The 17,547-nt window shown below is 42.1% G+C and overlaps 1 protein-coding gene across 1 annotated transcript; it reads left to right on the forward strand.

Annotated features, from left to right (window-relative positions):
- Positions 1–283: 283 nt before the first annotated feature.
- znf609a (zinc finger protein 609a) lies at positions 284–16,512 on the forward strand. Its single transcript, XM_044124063.1, has 10 exons — positions 284–759; positions 3,538–3,675; positions 4,661–5,512; positions 7,239–7,467; positions 8,347–8,434; positions 9,299–11,435; positions 12,835–13,210; positions 13,471–13,815; positions 14,604–14,682; positions 15,913–16,512. The coding sequence occupies exons 3-9, from the start codon at positions 4,787–4,789 to the stop codon at positions 14,675–14,677; spliced, it is 3,975 nt and encodes a 1,324-aa protein (XP_043979998.1). The 5' UTR covers positions 284–759; positions 3,538–3,675; positions 4,661–4,786; the 3' UTR covers positions 14,678–14,682; positions 15,913–16,512.
- Positions 16,513–17,547: the final 1,035 nt, after the last annotated feature.

Consider the following 17,547-nt stretch of genomic DNA (forward strand, 5'->3'; position numbering starts at 1 on the left):
TTTACGTTGAAAGGTACAGTTGTAAGTTCTGCATCCTGTCACTTTCTGTTTATGTGCATGTTGTACTGCTGTTGTCCACTGGGGGCAGTGAGAGCAAGTTCGTGTGTGTAGACTGCATTGTTCTAATAAAACAAAGAAGTGAAGACGTTGTTAACTGGAACGTTGGCAATAAAGTGAACACAGCTATCTAACAAAAGAAGTGTGGTTCATTGTCAAACATGAGTACTGAACAAGAAAACCCAACACAAGAAAACGCCACTACACTGAATCACAAAATACGTACTGAATGTGTTTGAAATGTATTTCAGGTCGATATGAGAGAGCTGCATTACTGACTCCGAGTCCACTGATCCAGTCACTCCGGCTCCACTCTTTTCTCTGATCCACTGTTCCGGGGTTTGGTTGCGTTGTCGCCAACAGCCATTTAGCTCCGTAGTGCTACTGGTGTGTTCCTGTCTACATTACTGTTAACTAGGATACCTGGACCTGGAATCTCTGGATTATCCCATTTGGTCGTGGAATTGTTGCTGTTTGTTCTGTTTCCGTTGAGTCCGCAGCGCTGACTGTTGGCTGTGACTGTTCCTTGGTGTTTTGAAGCGTTCCCCGGGATATGACTGTGATGGCTGCTGTCCATTGAACTGGGAGCACGTTGACTCCTCAGTTAAAACATTGGGGCAACTTGTCTTGATTATCATTTCTGGAAGTAAATCAACCTGTGAAGTGTACATGAGTATTTACTGGGAAGGGATCCTTAACTTGGTAAGTGGTAATGTTAGACTGTGCTGTCTCTGTTAGAGGAACTTTAGTTTTGTCCTTTAGAGAATGCTAGGCTGGTATCCCCGGAGTTAGCTCAGCAGGCTAGCTGCTGTCTTTGTCTGGAGACCTGGAAGCTAAGGGACAGGATTCCGTCATCGGACACGTTTTCCTGTGACCCGCTTGTTTCTTTTGACCCTACATGCATCTAACTCCAACTCAGTTATTCATTATTCGCTGAGGGTATTTAGGTGGACATGCAACTTGTGTTGTTGTTTGATTGAGAAAGTAGTCTTGGCATCAGTAAGTTCGAGTTGCAGGTATTTTAAAGTTTTCAGGTTGTTGTGGTGTTTATCAAGCTTCAAATGTGCCATGTTAGTTTGGTTTAGAGGGTAGTTATCTAAAGTATGACTGCTCTTTAATTGATCTAAGGAATACAAAGTCTAAAACTGCTTACACCGTACAGTCATTTGTCCGCAAATGATATTTATTGCTTTGGTTTTATGATCATACACAACAAACAATTTACATTAACGTGAATATTACCCGTGTCTGCAACATTGATCTCATGGGATCACATGTAGTTTGACATCTTGAAAGAATGATCCATCTACTAGGCGTAGGGTATTTGTGTCAAACCTGACAGTCATTACGGAAATTCTGTCACTCTATCTGAATAAGCTGCGTCCGATAATGGATGCCGTTAGCCCTGTAGCGGGCCATGATGGGCCTCATATTAGCAGCAGAAATTCTGACGAACACGTTCGCGTGACTCCGTACTAGACAGTCGATCTTAGTTGTTTATGCGTGAATGACGCTAACGTTGTTGTAATAAATCCGCTATGAGGTCACGTTTCAAAGCTCGTTAGCTTTGTGGTAATATGCGGTAAAGATGTGGGGCCGACGCGTCAGCTGCAGCTACTTAGCTGCACCAGGCTAACGGGAATTAGGCTGCTTTTCTCAGCGCTGCGTGATAACAATGTTTCATTTACAGTATCCCTAATTTCCAAAGTTTCGATACACCAATGATATGAGTTCAGTCCGCAGAGGAAATAATATACCAGTATTCAAAGATTGCCACTGTTGTGAATGACATAACATTCATGCCACAGACATTCTACCTCGGACTTTAATAATGCTGTGATTGCACATTACCACGATATTAATATCTCTCTCTCTCTGTCTCTCTTACTCTCGAGTGGTTAGAATAATTGTCATTTATTAGTCGGACCTTGTGCAGACAAATAACGCATCAGCTGAAATATCAAGCTAATCGAATTTTATTAAATGACTGTCTGACCAAAACTTCAACACTAATCTTCAACTGTGTTTTTCAACGGAATATTGCACATAAATAAATATATATTGACCGTTTTTGCAGAAATTTGACCACAAAGTCACAGTTATAAATTAGTGCAAAGAAATGTGGGAATCTGTTGATTTGAAACAGGAGGAACTAAGAAAAGAAGGACCTGATGAGGAAAACTCAAGTGACCCCTTCACAAGGGCCACAAAAATTTGACATGACCCCACAGTCATGACCACACTGACGAGGCATTCGAGGAAGTTTGATGTGCACTGAACGCGTTTGTTTGCTTTAAGCGTTCTCCTTTTCCAGAATACTGGATTTTATTAAAACAAGCATTTTTTTGTGTATGATTTTTCATCTTAAGATGTATTTTGTTTATGTGCTTCTAAGATTTGCATATTTTTTAAATAGCTGTGTATATATACTGTATGCTGGATATGAAAAGGATCAAAATGCCAGGAATCCTGTTTAAATGAGATAGATAAAAAAAAAAAAAAAAAAAAAAAAAAAAAATCCTGCAGGTTTATGTGAGTTTTTAAATAGCTGTGTATATATACTGTATGCTGGATATGAAAAGGATCAAAATGCCAGGAATCCTGTTTAAATGAGATAGATAAAAAAAAAAAAAAAAAAAAAAAAATCCTGCAGGTTTATGTGAGTTTTTTTTTCCACTAACCCCGCCCAGCGCCTCACCCCCAACACCTTTTAATTCAATGAAATAACTCGGACAATAAAATGACATTAGAAGACATAAACACTCTAGGGCCTCCTCATCCTCTTCTTCCTCTTTACTCCATCAGGCAGAGTCAGAAGGCTGAACACCCACACACACACAGGCTGTGAACACACCGCACTCACAGCACAGAGGATGGCTCAGAATCAAATGGCACCCAGAAATGTTTTACGTCAATATATCAGTAATAGCCATCTTGACTCTTACTATCTTAAATGTTTTTTTTTTTTTTTCCTTTTCAAATTCATTACTATTGAAGTTGTACATTTAAAAACTATTTTAAATGTTCAACTTGGTTTAACTTCTGTGTCTATTTCTGTTTCTCGTGTACACTGTTCACACATTCTTATTATATTCAGACTGCTAATTAGTCACTCTAATCACAGTTATGTTGTACAATGAACAATGATAATAAAGGCCCATGTATCGTTATGTGCTGGTTTTAGGCCTTTTTCTCACTGAGACATTAATGTAATATTTGATCAAATTGTGTTTTGACATCTTGTCAGGTACATCTTTTGTGACATTTGTATAAAAATATCAACAATTCAGAAGAAAAACCTCTGAAAGCAACTATCCTTATGCTGCCTCATAAGGATGTGGCATATTCTGTCTGGACAGATATTGTCTGAATGTCCTGGCCTTAGACAGAATATTATCTGTCTGAAGCCAAACAGATAATATTAAACACAAAGAGAGACAATCCCAGAATTATTTTGTAACTACTTTCTGCTTGTTCCAGGTGAAAAGGGTCTCGTTGAAGCAGGCTGGACGATGCGGTCATTACTTCTGATCTGAGGATGAACAGCAGACTGGAGCTTTTCAAGGAGGCGCTCATCTGAGGTCTGAGATGGGTCAGCCCCAGTCTCTTCAGGTCAAGGTATCTGTTCCCTGAGTGTTTATGAACCTGATGAGACTGAAACAAGTCAAGATGTTTTTACATGACTCCTCCTGGTTTCTGAGAAATTACCTTTATCAAAGCATTCTGGAAAAGGTTTTATTTGCCTTGTATAACACGGTTAATAGACACTGCTAGTTTTAACAATGATTAACAAGTTTACTAAACTCAAAATGGATCTCAGAATAACTTCCCTCGCAAACTGACCCAGGGTGGGTGAGAGTTTTTAGTTAACTCATAATGGAGTTATGATCTTTAAGGTTATGAAGCATTGTAAATCTGACTCTTCATGATGCTCCCCTGATGCCTCCTATCCACTAACCCCGCCCAGCGCCTCACCCCCAACACCTTTTAATTCAATGAAATAACTCGGACAATAAAATGACATTAGAAGACATAAACACTCTGTGCCATCTGAAAATGATGCTTATCAACCAGCTGACACAAGAAAGCAATGCGTCTGAGATTTCTCACTCCATTTCTAACTAAGACTGAATCCTTCTTACGATCCACTTTGAATAACTGCAGCGCTGACAGGATTGTCAAGCAGAATCCCTGGAGGAGTTTCACCAGGAGTGGACTTGAACTATTTCATCCTGCCTGATGGATGCAGGGTTTACCCCAGTGTATACCCCAGCCTTTACTTGCGGTGCCAATATATCATGCGGCTCTATTCGTGTGATTTTGTCCTGGCTAAGTGGTGTAAAAAAAAGAAAAAAAAAAAACTGCTAACAGGAGCATAGTGTATAAGTGGATTTTATCTTTACCAGGGCTGGAGTATTCAAAAGTTTTTTCTTTTCTGTGAAAACTGCCAAACCATAAAGTATCCAGGGGAGACTGTATATTAATTCTCAGAGGAAACTTTCCTTTTATAATATTCTAGTCTGTGTGTGAGAAATGCTGAATTGGTTACTAGTTGGTCACGTTAAATGCCAACCTTCAATCTGTGATTTTTGTTCTTTTACAGGAGGCGATGTGGGAAACGGTGTGGAGGAGACACAGGCTGCAGCCCTGAGCAGGTGCACTGCTGTAGGGAGGAGCACGGCCCCCCCCCCTGCGGCCCTCTGTGGCCCTCTGGGACGCTTGAACTAAGATGTCCCTCAGCAGCAGCCCTGCAGGTGGGAAAGGTGTGGACTCCAATGCGGTGGACACTTACGACAGTGGTGACGAGTGGGATATTGGTGTTGGGAATCTGATCATTGACCTGGATGCTGATTTAGAAAAGGACAAGTTAGAGATGTCAAGCAGTAAAGAAGGAGGGGGCATGGCCGCCCCTCCAGGTGCTGTAGCTGCTTTACCTGACAACATAAAGTTTGTCAGTCCTGTTGCTGCCATGCAGAGCAAAGATGGCAAGTCCAAATCGAAGCGCAGTAAAAACTCCAAAGAAAGTGCAAAGACTCCAGATGGAACTAAGAAAGAGGCCCAAAGCAGGGCCCAGGGAGACATGGCACCCCAGAACACTAACTCTACCCTAACTAAGGGGACTGATAAGTCTGGTAAAGCCTCTCGTATTCCCCCTGCTGTCAAAAAGGACAAAGATGCGGCATGTGGAAAAACTAAAAAGGAGAAAATAGAAGCTGTAGCGACAAGAATGGTCAACACTGAGAAGGAGTCTGGTGTTGCTGTTCTGCCTCTTGGAGCCCCTCGTAACAGCTCCTTCGAGAATCAACAGAACCCAGAGTTAAACCCTGTGGACCAGTTTGGGAACCTGGCTCTGGACTCTGCAGGGATTGGCCAGGCTGTCGCCATGATGACAGAGCCGGAGGAGGTAGAGGACGCAGACTGCCGAAATCTGAAGAAAGTTGTCAGTAGTGAGAAGGTAATGCAGCATTCTGTTTCTTCCTGTGGAACTGTTGTAATATTGTCAAATAGACATCAAGTGGTTCCTGGTATCTAAAGTGCTTACATTTTGTTTAGGGAGCAAAATGTTAATAGAGAGCAGATGACTGAATTTGCTCAATATTAACACAATCTGCCGGTCAGGTTATTGTCCTGTTTCTCTGAGTTATTGCAACAGAAAACACCGACCTAAGCAATAACTTGGTTGTGTTACTGGGAGCCAAAGCCAGCATGCTGCTTCTCCATGTTTGGTTCTGGTTCTGGGATACAGAGCAGAACCAGAAGACCTCAGAGGTCTGGAAGGTTGATACAATAACAGCAGATCTTTAATGTATTATGGTGCCAAGCCGTTCAGTGATTTATAAACCAACCACAGTATTTTAAAGTCGATTTTCTCAACTTCAGTGGAAAGACTTTAGTACTGTGGTGATTTTTTTTTTTTTATATCTTCTGCTTTACAGTAGCTTTATGGTGTGCCAATCCTATATTAACATCGGATATTAGTCCGATATTAGACCAAAAACGAGTATTGGATCATATCGGCCTACATCTAAAATCTCAGTTAGGCATGCTGATAGAAGCACATCACTCCAGCATTTCTTATGTCCGTATGCAAACCCATTAGCTAATGATAAATGTGTCAGTTGTTGTCACACCTATTGTTGACTATTGTTCTCTGTTTGAATATCACTTTTCACAATTTTAACATTTCACACGACAAAATAAGTAATAATGATTTTTGCTGATATTGTATTGGATCGATATCGGTATCGGCCAGTACTCAAAGGTGCAATATTGATATCGTATCAGAAGTGAAAAAGTTGTATGGGGACTCTTGTAGGATTTCAGCTTGTGAAATCAGTTTTTCCCTTCAAATTATGCTGTAGTTTTTATATTTCATCTAAAAAGTGTCCTCATCTTTAGAGGGGGGACTCTTAAAATGTACAATTGAATTAATTGCGGCCATATGTCAACAGAAGTAACATTTTCAGTTCGAAACCGCTTTTTGCTGCTAAATTATTGAATAAATATACATATAAGCTCAAAATCAAATATATTGTTTTTAATCTGTTATTTATGTTCTTCAGCTGTCAGTTTGGTGCAAAGTTCTATTATGCATCTTCAGTTTTCCAGTGTTCCAGCAACGCCTGAACATTCCTGGATCTTCTTTAGAAATGTGACTGTTGATGCTCGCTGGTGTTAGTGTTGGGACGTCTGTGCTGCTGCTACATGTTTAGCGTTGAGATGCTATTTTAGGCTAAAATAGCTTCTCTGATAAGCTAACTCCTTTTAGCACAACTTGAACAGGACAGCAGTCTTTTCTAGTGTTTTATCAGATAGTTGTTGTTTTTTTAAGCAAAAATGAACCCCTTTATACCCTCCTTTGTTTAAAAAAAAACAAACAAAAAAAAGTCTTGGTTCCACAGACATTTTACATTACATTCCATTGGAACAGGACAGGAGCAGTGCATCTGCATTTGTTGGTAGCTAAAAAATGACATGGGCTGTAGAGGAATCAGATGGGACTTCTGGTGTATTATTTCTGATCTACTTTGTTCAGCAGTAATTAAATTAGTGATGTGTGTGTATAAATAATTTTTGGTCTGGTTATATATCTGCTGTCAATCCAGAGTTTCTTGGCCTGAAACCTAACAGCTTGTGAATGTGACTGACCGCAGGGCTTCTCTGTCCGCTTCTTCCTACAGATGGAATCTCCCTTCTCCACCTGTGCTCCTCCTCCTCTTCACCTCCTCGGTCCTCCTGCTAACAGCAACGACATCTCGTCCCCTTGTGAGCAAATCATGGTTCGCACGCGCTCCGTTGCAGTGAACACAGCAGAAGCAGCTCTGGCCACTGAGCCGGAATGTCTGGGACCCTGTGAGCCTGGCACCAGCGTCAACCTGGAAGGGATTGTGTGGCAGGAGACCGAAGATGGTGAGCAACCTAACATGAATAAAACGAATGACTCTGTCAATGGCTGTCTTTACAGCGAGTAATCATGTGGAGTTGTTGCATTAAATAACACGAAATTAAGAGTGCCACCATTGTTTGGTGTAAGAAGTGAATCACCCAACAGCACTTACACTGATGCATCTTTTTAAGAATGAAAATCAGATACAGGGTAGAAGGATAGATCATTTGATACATAACTGTGGATAATATTGTAATTCCTGGATTTTCAGTTGGATTCACAACTATTCCTATGATAGATGTTCCAGCAGAGTTTAGAAATTAGAACAGGAAGGTCAGATCTACAAGAAAACCAGAATTTGGTGAGTCTAGTTTCTGGTATAATACTTACTCTACATAATAATTGTACTGTGAATATCTAAAGATGACACTCCAATTGTATAGATATTACTGCAGTCGTTGAACATTAATGCATAGTTTCTACAGATTGAAAATAGGAAGCCAAGCAAATATTCAAAGATTTACAAGCCTTAATGTTGACCATGTTGGTAACTGAAAGAGGGGGTGTGGCAGGTGCAACGCCACACAAAGGGGTGGAATGATAAGACCCGCCTCCTGGCTCTGATTGGTTGTTTTCTAGGTAGTACTGGGAGAAGGCTGCAAATCTTATTTGTCTCATATCAAATTTTCACGACATAGTGATAGTTTCAACAAATATGTAAAAAAAAAATTGTTTTTATGAAAGATAGATACTTACGTGATTGTTTTTTTATAAAAAAAAAAAAGAAGAAGAACATTTTTGTTCTTTTTTTAAACAATTAAAACAAGTCATAGCCCTAGTCTTTAAACTGTCTGCATTAATTCCATTGTGATAGTTTAGTTACTGTCTTCTCCTTTCTGCAGGGATGCTAGTGGTTAATGTCACCTGGAGGAACAAGACATATGTTGGGACCCTGTTGGACTGCACAAGACACGACTGGGCCCCGCCGAGGTATGTAAACACATTCCAGTTCCAGTTCACTGGTTAGCAGCTTACTGAATTAGGAGATGCATAATGCCTTCTGCAGTGATCCATTTAAAAAACTAACCGTTTCTGACTACCCAAATCTCCTAGGGGTAGGATCAATATTGAGCTCATTAAGTTTTCATTTAATCAGAAAGTTTGTTTCTGAAAGTAAAGAAGAATGCATTTCCTAGATCGCAAAAATAACATAGTGTACGCGCGGGGCTGCACAGTGGCGCAGTTGGTAGAGCTGTTGCCTTGCAGCAAGAAGGTCCTGGGTTTGATTCAGGCCTGGGCTCTTTCTGCATGGAGTTTGCATGTTCTCCCTGTGCATGCATGTGTTCTCACCGGGTTCTCCACAGTCCAAAAACATGACTGTCAGGTTAATTGGTCTCTCTAAATTCTCCCAAGGTGTGAGTGTGTATATGCTTGGTTGTTTGTCCTGTATGTCTGTGTTGCCCTGCAACACACTGGCGACCTGTCCAGGGTGTAAGAAAATGGATGGAGGAATGGACATGGTGTACGCACATCCTTAAAACTTCTTAAATTTACTAAAAGATGTAGGTTGGCCAAAAATACTCTGATCACAGGTCTTAGATTTTGTTGTGGCAGGACAGTACTGTTTAATCTCATACCTTATATTTAGTTGTTTTTTTTTTTTTGTTCTTTTTTTCTTGTTGGACTTTTCAGTCACAAAAATTTGAATAATGCTCAGACATCATTGTTATATGAGTTGGTGAAACCTGAGGAATCCTGATAACTAGTTTTTAGACTGAACTTCATAAAGTAAAGAGAAGGTTGACCACACATGATACCGAATGGAGTCTAAATGCTTTTGCTGTTTGCCTACAGGTTTTGTGAGTCCCCCACCAGTGACATGGAGATGCGAAGTGGCCGTGGGCGGGGAAAAAGGATGCGTCCCAGCACCAACATGCCTTTGAATGACAACAGCAACTCATCAGACAGCAAAGGCAGTGGGAGCAAGACTCGTGGAGCTGCTGCAACCAGCAAAGGGCGACGGGGTGTGGTGGTGGGTTGTAGTGAAGATGCAAAGGCCAGCCCATCCTCTGCCAAGAGGAAAACTAAACCTGTGTCTGACATGGAACCTACCTCCAGCTCTGAGGACTCTAAAGCCTCAAAGCGCATGAGAACCAACTCTTCTGGTGTGGGGACCCTGGTCCCTGTTGTGAAAACAGAAGCCCTGGTCCCCCCACAACTGGAGCGGACTTGTCCTTCTCCTATACTTATCGACTGCCCCCATCCCAACTGCAACAAGAAATACAAACACATAAACGGGCTGAAGTACCACCAGGCTCGCGCCCATAATGACCACGATGTACGACTGGACCAGGATGGGGACAGTGAATATGGGGATGACTCTGTACCCCAGCATGACCCAACTTCCTGTAATGGTGCTGCGTTCTCTCCTGCCCGCTCCAATACTCCCAAAGGACGGGGCTTCGATGCCCCTTCTCCCTCATCAGGAAAGCAGACATTGAAGGGAAAAAAGAAGGCAGGGGACGGGGAGCCTGAGGCCACCGATGGCGGTGAGGAGGGGGGATGTTTAACTGATGAGGCCAGCAATGATGGAGTGGATGACAGAAAGGCCAGAAGAATGTCAGTCAACAGCAAACCTGATAAATCAAGTCAGAAAAGTGTGAAGATGGGCCGACCGTTGCCCCTTGGAGTTGCATCATCATACTCTCCTCAGGCACCGTCTCCTGCGTTGAGCTCAGTGGTACAGTCTGTACCCAGCAGCCCCCAGCTGAAAAACAGCCAAACTAAACCCTCTCCACTCTCTGACCCTTCCTGCAGCCCCACCCTCGGGAAAGACAAGAAAAAGAAAGACAAGAAGAAGAGGGACAGTTGGAAGGAGGAGGATAGTCCTGTAGCAATGAACAAGATAGGGCGGCTGGAGGAGGGAAAAAGTCCGTATTCTGAGACAACAGATAGTTTGCTTAATGGCTGCATGGAAGCTCACCAGAGCCGTTTGGCAAGCATCAAAGCCGAGGCTGACAAGGTCTACAGTTTCTCCGACAATGCTCCAAGTCCGTCCATCGGCGTCGCAAGCAGGATAGAGTCTGGCTTAGCAACACCGTTGCACCAGAACGGTGCTGACAATGTGTCTGTGAAGACCAGCAGCCCAGCTTACTCTGACATTTCTGATGCAGGCGAAGATGGAGAAGGGAAGACAGAAGGCGTGAAGGTCAAACCAGATCCTGATCAGGGGCCGCGCGAAGGTGCCAAGAAAACACTGTTTCCTTCTCAGGCTCCCAGTAAGGAGTCGCCATACTACCCCAACTATGACTCCTACTACTCACCAAGCTACCCAAACCCCAGCCCAGGAGCAGTACCAGGAGCAACTGCTCATATGGATGCAACACAGGTGAAGGTGAAGAAGGAGGAAGACTTGGAGGTGGCAGAGGAGGGCAAACTTAAGGTGGAGCCTCCGGAGGAGAGGAAGGCAGAACTGGGTCCTCAGCAGCCATCAGTCATCCAACCGCGCTCCAACATGTACTCCCAACCTCTGTATTACAACCAGTACTATGTGCCCCCCTACTCCTATGCCTCTGATCCTGCCTACCATAACCACCTGCTGGCCTCTAACCCTGCTTACCGTCAGCAGTATGAGGAGAGGCAGCGGCAATCTGACAAGAAGCTGGAAGGCAAAGACCGTGACTCCATTGGTAGAGATGAGTGGAAGCAGAAGACCTCAGGCCCCCCTTCAGTCTCTGGCGCCCCCGGCCTCACAGATCTGGGGTCTAAAGGGTTGGTCACCCCGGCCAAATCTAAAGATCCTGCAGCAGCTTCAGAACAGGCCAAGTCGGTCATTATGGCTAAAGGAGAGGAGATGAAGCTCCCCAGCACCCAGGCTGAAGGGCTCAAGATGAAACTTCATGAAACGAGTCACCATGGGAAAGAAGAGGCCAAACCAGGGGTAGAACTAGGCAGACCAACAGGTGTGGACTCCACCATGTGGTACAGACAGGTAATGCATTTCTGCATGTTGTGTTCTGAGTTTTAGAAGAAGGTTTCAGGAAATACTGTACAAGTTAGGCTGCAGTATTTGTTTATATAATGCAATGGAACAATTGTATCATTTCATTTTAATAGCTGCAGGTTTCCTAAATGCTGGGGGAAACTGTTTCATTCTAATTGTTTGGCAACTTTGAAATTGACATTACTGATGGTTCCTCACTTGAGTATTAAGTTGTTATTTTTGAGAACATTCCATATATCAGAACAGATTATGTATTGAAGTTAATTTTAGATTCACACATAACATACTATTATAAATATTAATATTAAAAGTGGAACTTTAGCAATATTTTCTATTGAATAAATTGCAATGTCTGTAATTAGTTGCATTTTGATGTCAACAGAACATTTTCAAATCAAAAATGGTTTAAATAGAGTAGAATAAGAGCTAAACAACAAATACATGTTATTATTATTATTATTATTATTATTAATCTGTTATTTAGGTTCTTCAACAGTCAGATTGCTACAAAGTGCTATTCTAGCCTTTCATGTTTCAAGTATTCCAGGAACTCCTGAACAAATCCTTTAGAAAATGTGACGGTTGATGTCGATGTTAGCATTGGGACATTTGTGCTGCTGCTACCAGTTTGGCATTGAGATGCTATTTTTGCCCAGAACAGCTTCTCTGATGGGCTAATGTCTTTTAGCACAACATGAATTGGACGGAGGTCTTTTCCAGCGTCCCATCTGATCGCTTTTTGAAGCAAAAAGGAACCAAGAGAAGCAGCTTCATCATCTGTCACTGGAATGTTTGCAGGTGGTGCTTGTGCGTCAAATTTATAGGTGGTAGGTGGAACCTATATATTTACATAAAAGCTGGAACCTGTATATTTAAAAAAAAAAAAAAATCACACACTTTAAACATGATAAAATCTTTGTCATCAATTAATTGAAATTAGCACATTGTGAACTCACTCAATAGTAGGTTCTGACCCTTGTGGGTGTGGCTAACCCTAACCCGCAGTAACCATTTGGGGGCCACCTGTTGATCTTTCAACAGGTGAGTATAAAGTATGGACTAAAAATAAAGTGAGACTTTGACATCACAACAAAAGTGGCATGATATTTTGATGCCGTTCAGCAGTGTAACCCAATACACCTGCACCATGTATAGTAATGGAGGCCAATTATGTTTGAAACACAAACTTCAATATCAGTGTTCCACAAAAAGGGCTTAAGTTCACAATTAAACCCATCTGAAACATGGTTTTCAAACTGGTGGCACACATGGCAAGTAGAGAAAGTGACAGCAGCTCCAGTAATGAGCATTAGTCCTCCCAGATAGCAGCTTTAGTTCGTTCTGTCAAAAAAATGGTACTTTTCTCAGGTTTTCTTTTTATTCCCAGGAGCCAGACTCTCGCCTGTGGCCCTACGTGTATCCCAGTAAATACTCAGAAGCTGCAAGACAGCAAGAAGAAGAAAGGTGGAAAGATGAGAGGGAGCGAGACAGGAAGGCCAAGGAGGACAGGCCGCGGGTGAAGGAGAGCCTTCAGAAGGATGAGGTGAAAGAAGGGGTGGAGGGCAGAATGCCGCTGCCCCCAGAGGAGCACCAAGGTGGAGCGAAGGAGGTCCGCGTCCCCCACATGCAGTTCTCCTCCCCGCTGGCCCAGCATCAGGGCTACATGTCCTACATGCAGGGGCCTTATGGCTACAGCCAGGGCTTTGATCCCAGCCACCCCGGCTACAGAGGCATGCCTGCAGTCATGATGCAGAACTACCCAGGTAATGTTGGTTCATGTTAGTTATCTGAATAACGGGGCGTCGTTTTGGCACTGTTTTTGTTTTTCACCCTCTGACTTGCTTCTGAAAAATTGAACACTAAATCAGTTCTTGCCAAAAGTGTTTTTTTTTATTTTTTTATTTTGCCAAAATCTCTTTTGGCACAAAAATGATTTTATTTTATGAAGTTGATAAAATTCTTGTTCTCCCTACTGTAGTTGGAAAGCAGTCTCACAGTGGCACTTTGCTTACTTTGTCCTCAGCTTCATACCTGCAGGCCGGTTACCCTTTTTCTTCATATGGAGGGAAAGTGGCAGGAGGGGAGGACGGGGAGAAACCATCCAGGTCAAGTCCAACTGTGAAGCCGCCCAGCGAGGCCAAAGCTCTGGACCTGCTGCAGCAGCATGTCAGCCACTACAAAAGCAAATCTCCCTCCGTTCAAGACAACAAAACGGCGCAGGAACGAGAACGAGACTGGGAACGGGACAGGGAGCGTGAGAGAGAGGGCGCTCGGCCTCGGTCTTCTCCTTCACATCGCGTCATTCCTCCCCATCATCACCTGGGATACCCTCTGCTGTCAGGACAGTATGACCTGTCCTACGCTGCGGGTGAGATCCGCATGCTGCCACGCAGAACGAATGTGTCAAACATTTCACATAACAACCTGATAATCAAGTTTTGAATAAACTTCCTAACAGGGGGAGATTCTCTTCTCCTGATGCTTTGCAGACCTTCTTGCTCAAGACTTTTACACCTTAAAAATCTGTTGATAGGAATCATTATCTCTTTGAAAATCAAGGAAGTTAAAATATGTTCCAATCTCTCATTCACCCCTTAGTAAAACAGAAATGGTTCTCCAAACCCTGTTTCACCATTTCCATCCATGCATGCATATGCTTATTCTTAATTTCCAGATCTACTGGTCCAGGTCTTACATCAGTGATGTAGAAGTCTGATATGATGTCACATGAGAGTTCAGACTGCAGACACTCTTGAGAACTGTCAGAATTAGTTCCACATATGGAAGAAGCACAGATTGGATTTTATTTTGGAATTGGTCCATTCAGACTGCAAGGCAGATGTTCTACTTTTCAGCCATTTTTCCAGTATAATGCAGACACTGTTTGAACCTTCTGATTACTATAAGTACCCAGTGGCATCAGGACAGACGGTGAGTACAGTCCCTGAAAGAATGAGAGGGTTAGGGTTGGATGTCTTCCCATTATAACTTCAGAGAAGAGGTTAAAGGTCACCTCCACCTGAGAGCATCTTGTTACATCACCAGACATTGATTCCCAGGTTGATCAGAGCCATTTGCAGGCATCTTCACCTTCCCTCAGTGACTGGCTCAGGAGTTTGATGCTGAATGTTTCTGATGTCTGGTATTTCCCTCCAGGTCTCTCCTCTTCAGCCATCGTTGCAAGTCAGCAAGCGTCGGCCCCATCCATGTACCCCCCTCCACGGAGGTGAAACTGGTGAGATCCAAACCGGCCTCCTTACGATTCCTGATTTTATTCACACAGCAGCAGAAACACAGTTCTGTGGCAGTCTTCAGTAACAGATTCTTTGGCCTCACAAAGACGAATGAACGGAATCACAAAGTTTCTGAATGAATCCCTCTAAACTGCACAGCTCATTTTAGATTTTGTTCCTTTAGACAGGAATTGGTTTTCTAAAGTGCACAATTGCAGTTCTGCTTTTGTACCTCATGATATTTTACTTTTTAAAAATTTTGCAGCGAATGCTATATTTTTTTCCTCCTAATTTATATACATTTTATTAAAATGGCATGCTACAACTGTCTTAGTTTTCAGTGGAATAATCTTTACTGACATTACTCCAGTCAAGCCCTTTTTTTTATAATAACTGAACAACTCTTTGCAGGTTTTCTCTGGTATTTTGATTATTTTTCCTTAAAACGCTGCACTGGCTTCCTGTCTGTAAAATTTGAAATATTACTATGAATGGTGTTGTACTGAAATCCACTTCAGAGCTGATGAACTCTGTTCAGTTGCTGTAGCTCTGGAGCTACAGACCTGGACTACATTGTTAATGGTCACTAAAATAACTTGAAACTGGCAGAAGTAATGATGAATAAAATTTTACTGAAAATGAAAAAGTAGCTCAACAGAAGGGAACCAACAATTTACCTGCTAGAAAATCCAGCAATGTTGTATCTATTGCAATAAATACAAGACATAATAAAGTGGTGAAAAAATATTTTCAAAATCCATTTAATCTATTTTAGCAACACGTTATGGGCTTTTTGTCACTGCAGTCAAAGGCTCACAAATGCAAACAATGCTCTTTAAAAAAACTAAACCCATAGAAACGAAGCAGCTTACCTACATTAAACAGATACAAGACAATAGTTACTGTGTAACTTTAATCAGCTCACAGTAACTTATTTAGTATTATTTGTATTTAGTATTTTAAACGTATTCATTGCTACTCTCATGGAACAAACAGTAAAGAAAATGGTGAAAGTCTCATTCCTGAGAATATTTATGCTTTTTGGGTTTCGTAAAAACCATTGTAGATTTTATTGTTGTAATGATGAATCAAAACTCTTTTGACCATCATAGAAATGATTAATGGAAACCTGAGATCCTCAGAAACCAATAACTCTTTGAAATGAGTCGTTTTGGTGTTTATTTCTTTTCATGCGGTTGTTTTGTTTTGTTTTTTTTGCTAACTCTCTGCAGGTAGTTTTGATTGGCTGAGCTCCGCCCATCCTGGTTATGTGACTGGATCACATGAAAGCATCTTTCTCTTGTGACATCACTTCATGTTCCACATCCAGCGGACTCCCTGCTGGACCGGACCAAAACTGTTCCGCTGGTTCTGGGCGGTTCAGCCGCCTCCACACTGTGGTTCTCAGACAGGGGGCGCTGTGGAGCTGCCAGGTGGAAACAGAGACACGCTGATGGTGAAGCGTGACTGGAGGAGGTGTGATGGACGGTCGGCGTCGTTCTGTCGTCTCACCGGTTCATGTTTTCCTCTCATCCTCATACATGTCAAAGTCCTCTCACTCCCCACTCTGAACGCCGTCATCACTTCTTCACCTGGATGCATCATGGAAAAAAAAGGACTCACTGAGGACATCCAGAGGCTGGCTGAGGAGACGTGTGTAAATGTAATGTAGCGTGTGCGAGTGCGTGCATGTGTGTGTGTAAATATTGTACAGAGGAATTATTTTAAAGAGTCTGTTGGATGATGTTGAATTTCTTACTCTTCTTTTTTGTCTGTTAGCTTCTGTTTTTCTACTGTTGTTGATCTGGTATTAAACCTGTAGCTGTTGGAAAGCTGCCTGACCTCGGCGTCATTTCTTCCCCCAGAACGCCGGTACAGTAAGACGCCTTTCTAATGCCTTCAGCTGCGACACAGCAGCACTAGTCTGGACCCGCTGCACAGCAAATCACAACAGAAATGTTGGTGTGAGATGAAGGGAGACTGAAGTGAGCAGTCAATACGGTTGAATTTTTTTTTCAGGCATATTTGACCTCAGTCTGGTCATGACTTTTTAAAAATTAATTTTATTTTTAACTACAACATAATGAACATAAATGTGGTGGACTTAATAAGAACTATAACCAAACTAATTACAATCCTGACAAAAAACAAAACAAAACACAATTCAGATATTTAAGACTGGACTCCCATGAGAATTTGACGCTCTGTTGGCTGTAGTTGGTCTGAAGCATCCTCTGCTGTGTGATCCCTCTGCTGGTCCAGTTGTTCAGTTGGATTCTCAGGCTTTCAATCGTGAGAAGAGCCCATCTGTGAGAAGGCCTTATCTTCATAGTCTTCGTCTGTAGTTGTATTTTGTGTCCCCAGCTTCAATCTGGCTTCCTTAAAAATAAAGTTGCAGCTTTTTTTCCCCTCCTGAGATTAATCTCAGTGAAAAAAAGCTGCAACTGCTGGTTTGAGTGTTTTCTAAACAAAATGTCTGCTACAAGTTAAACAGTCAAGACTGAAACAATCAACCCAGTGTGACTTTTGTCCAGCGAAGGCTCAGAATGTTTCAAATGTAAAGTTCATGCTTGCTGTACGGACATCTTACTGGAATACTGTAGTATCAATGAGATGATAAAAGTTAAGACCAGACAGAGTAATTTAATATTAGCTCAAAGCTACGTAACATTTTGAAGTTTGATAATACCTGCAGTGCAACTCAGTGCCTTGTTCCCGTCATACTGCACTCATTGCAGCATGTTATGTATCAGAAAATGTTTTAAAAACAAAAGTTCTGCACCTTAGCCCAAGAAACTAAAACATTCTTGCCCACATTAATTCATTTGATTGTATAAGTTAGCCTTTTGAGTGACCAGGTCTTAAGT

Source organism: Gambusia affinis, linkage group LG08, assembly GCF_019740435.1.
Source record: "Gambusia affinis linkage group LG08, SWU_Gaff_1.0, whole genome shotgun sequence".
NCBI classification, from domain to species: domain Eukaryota; kingdom Metazoa; phylum Chordata; class Actinopteri; order Cyprinodontiformes; family Poeciliidae; genus Gambusia; species Gambusia affinis.

What these genes read in the sequence shown, in the direction of transcription:
- znf609a (XM_044124063.1), top strand. Translation starts at nt 4,787, where the DNA reads ATGTCCCTCAGCAGCAGCCCTGCAGGTGGGAAAGGTGTGGACTCCAAT. An exon ending in CCACCATGTGGTACAGACAG is followed by an intron (nt 11,436 to 12,834) that starts GTAATGCATTTC and finishes TTTTATTCCCAG; the next exon opens with GAGCCAGACTCTCGCCTGTG. An exon ending in CATGATGCAGAACTACCCAG is followed by an intron (nt 13,211 to 13,470) that starts GTAATGTTGGTT and finishes CTTTGTCCTCAG; the next exon opens with CTTCATACCTGCAGGCCGGT.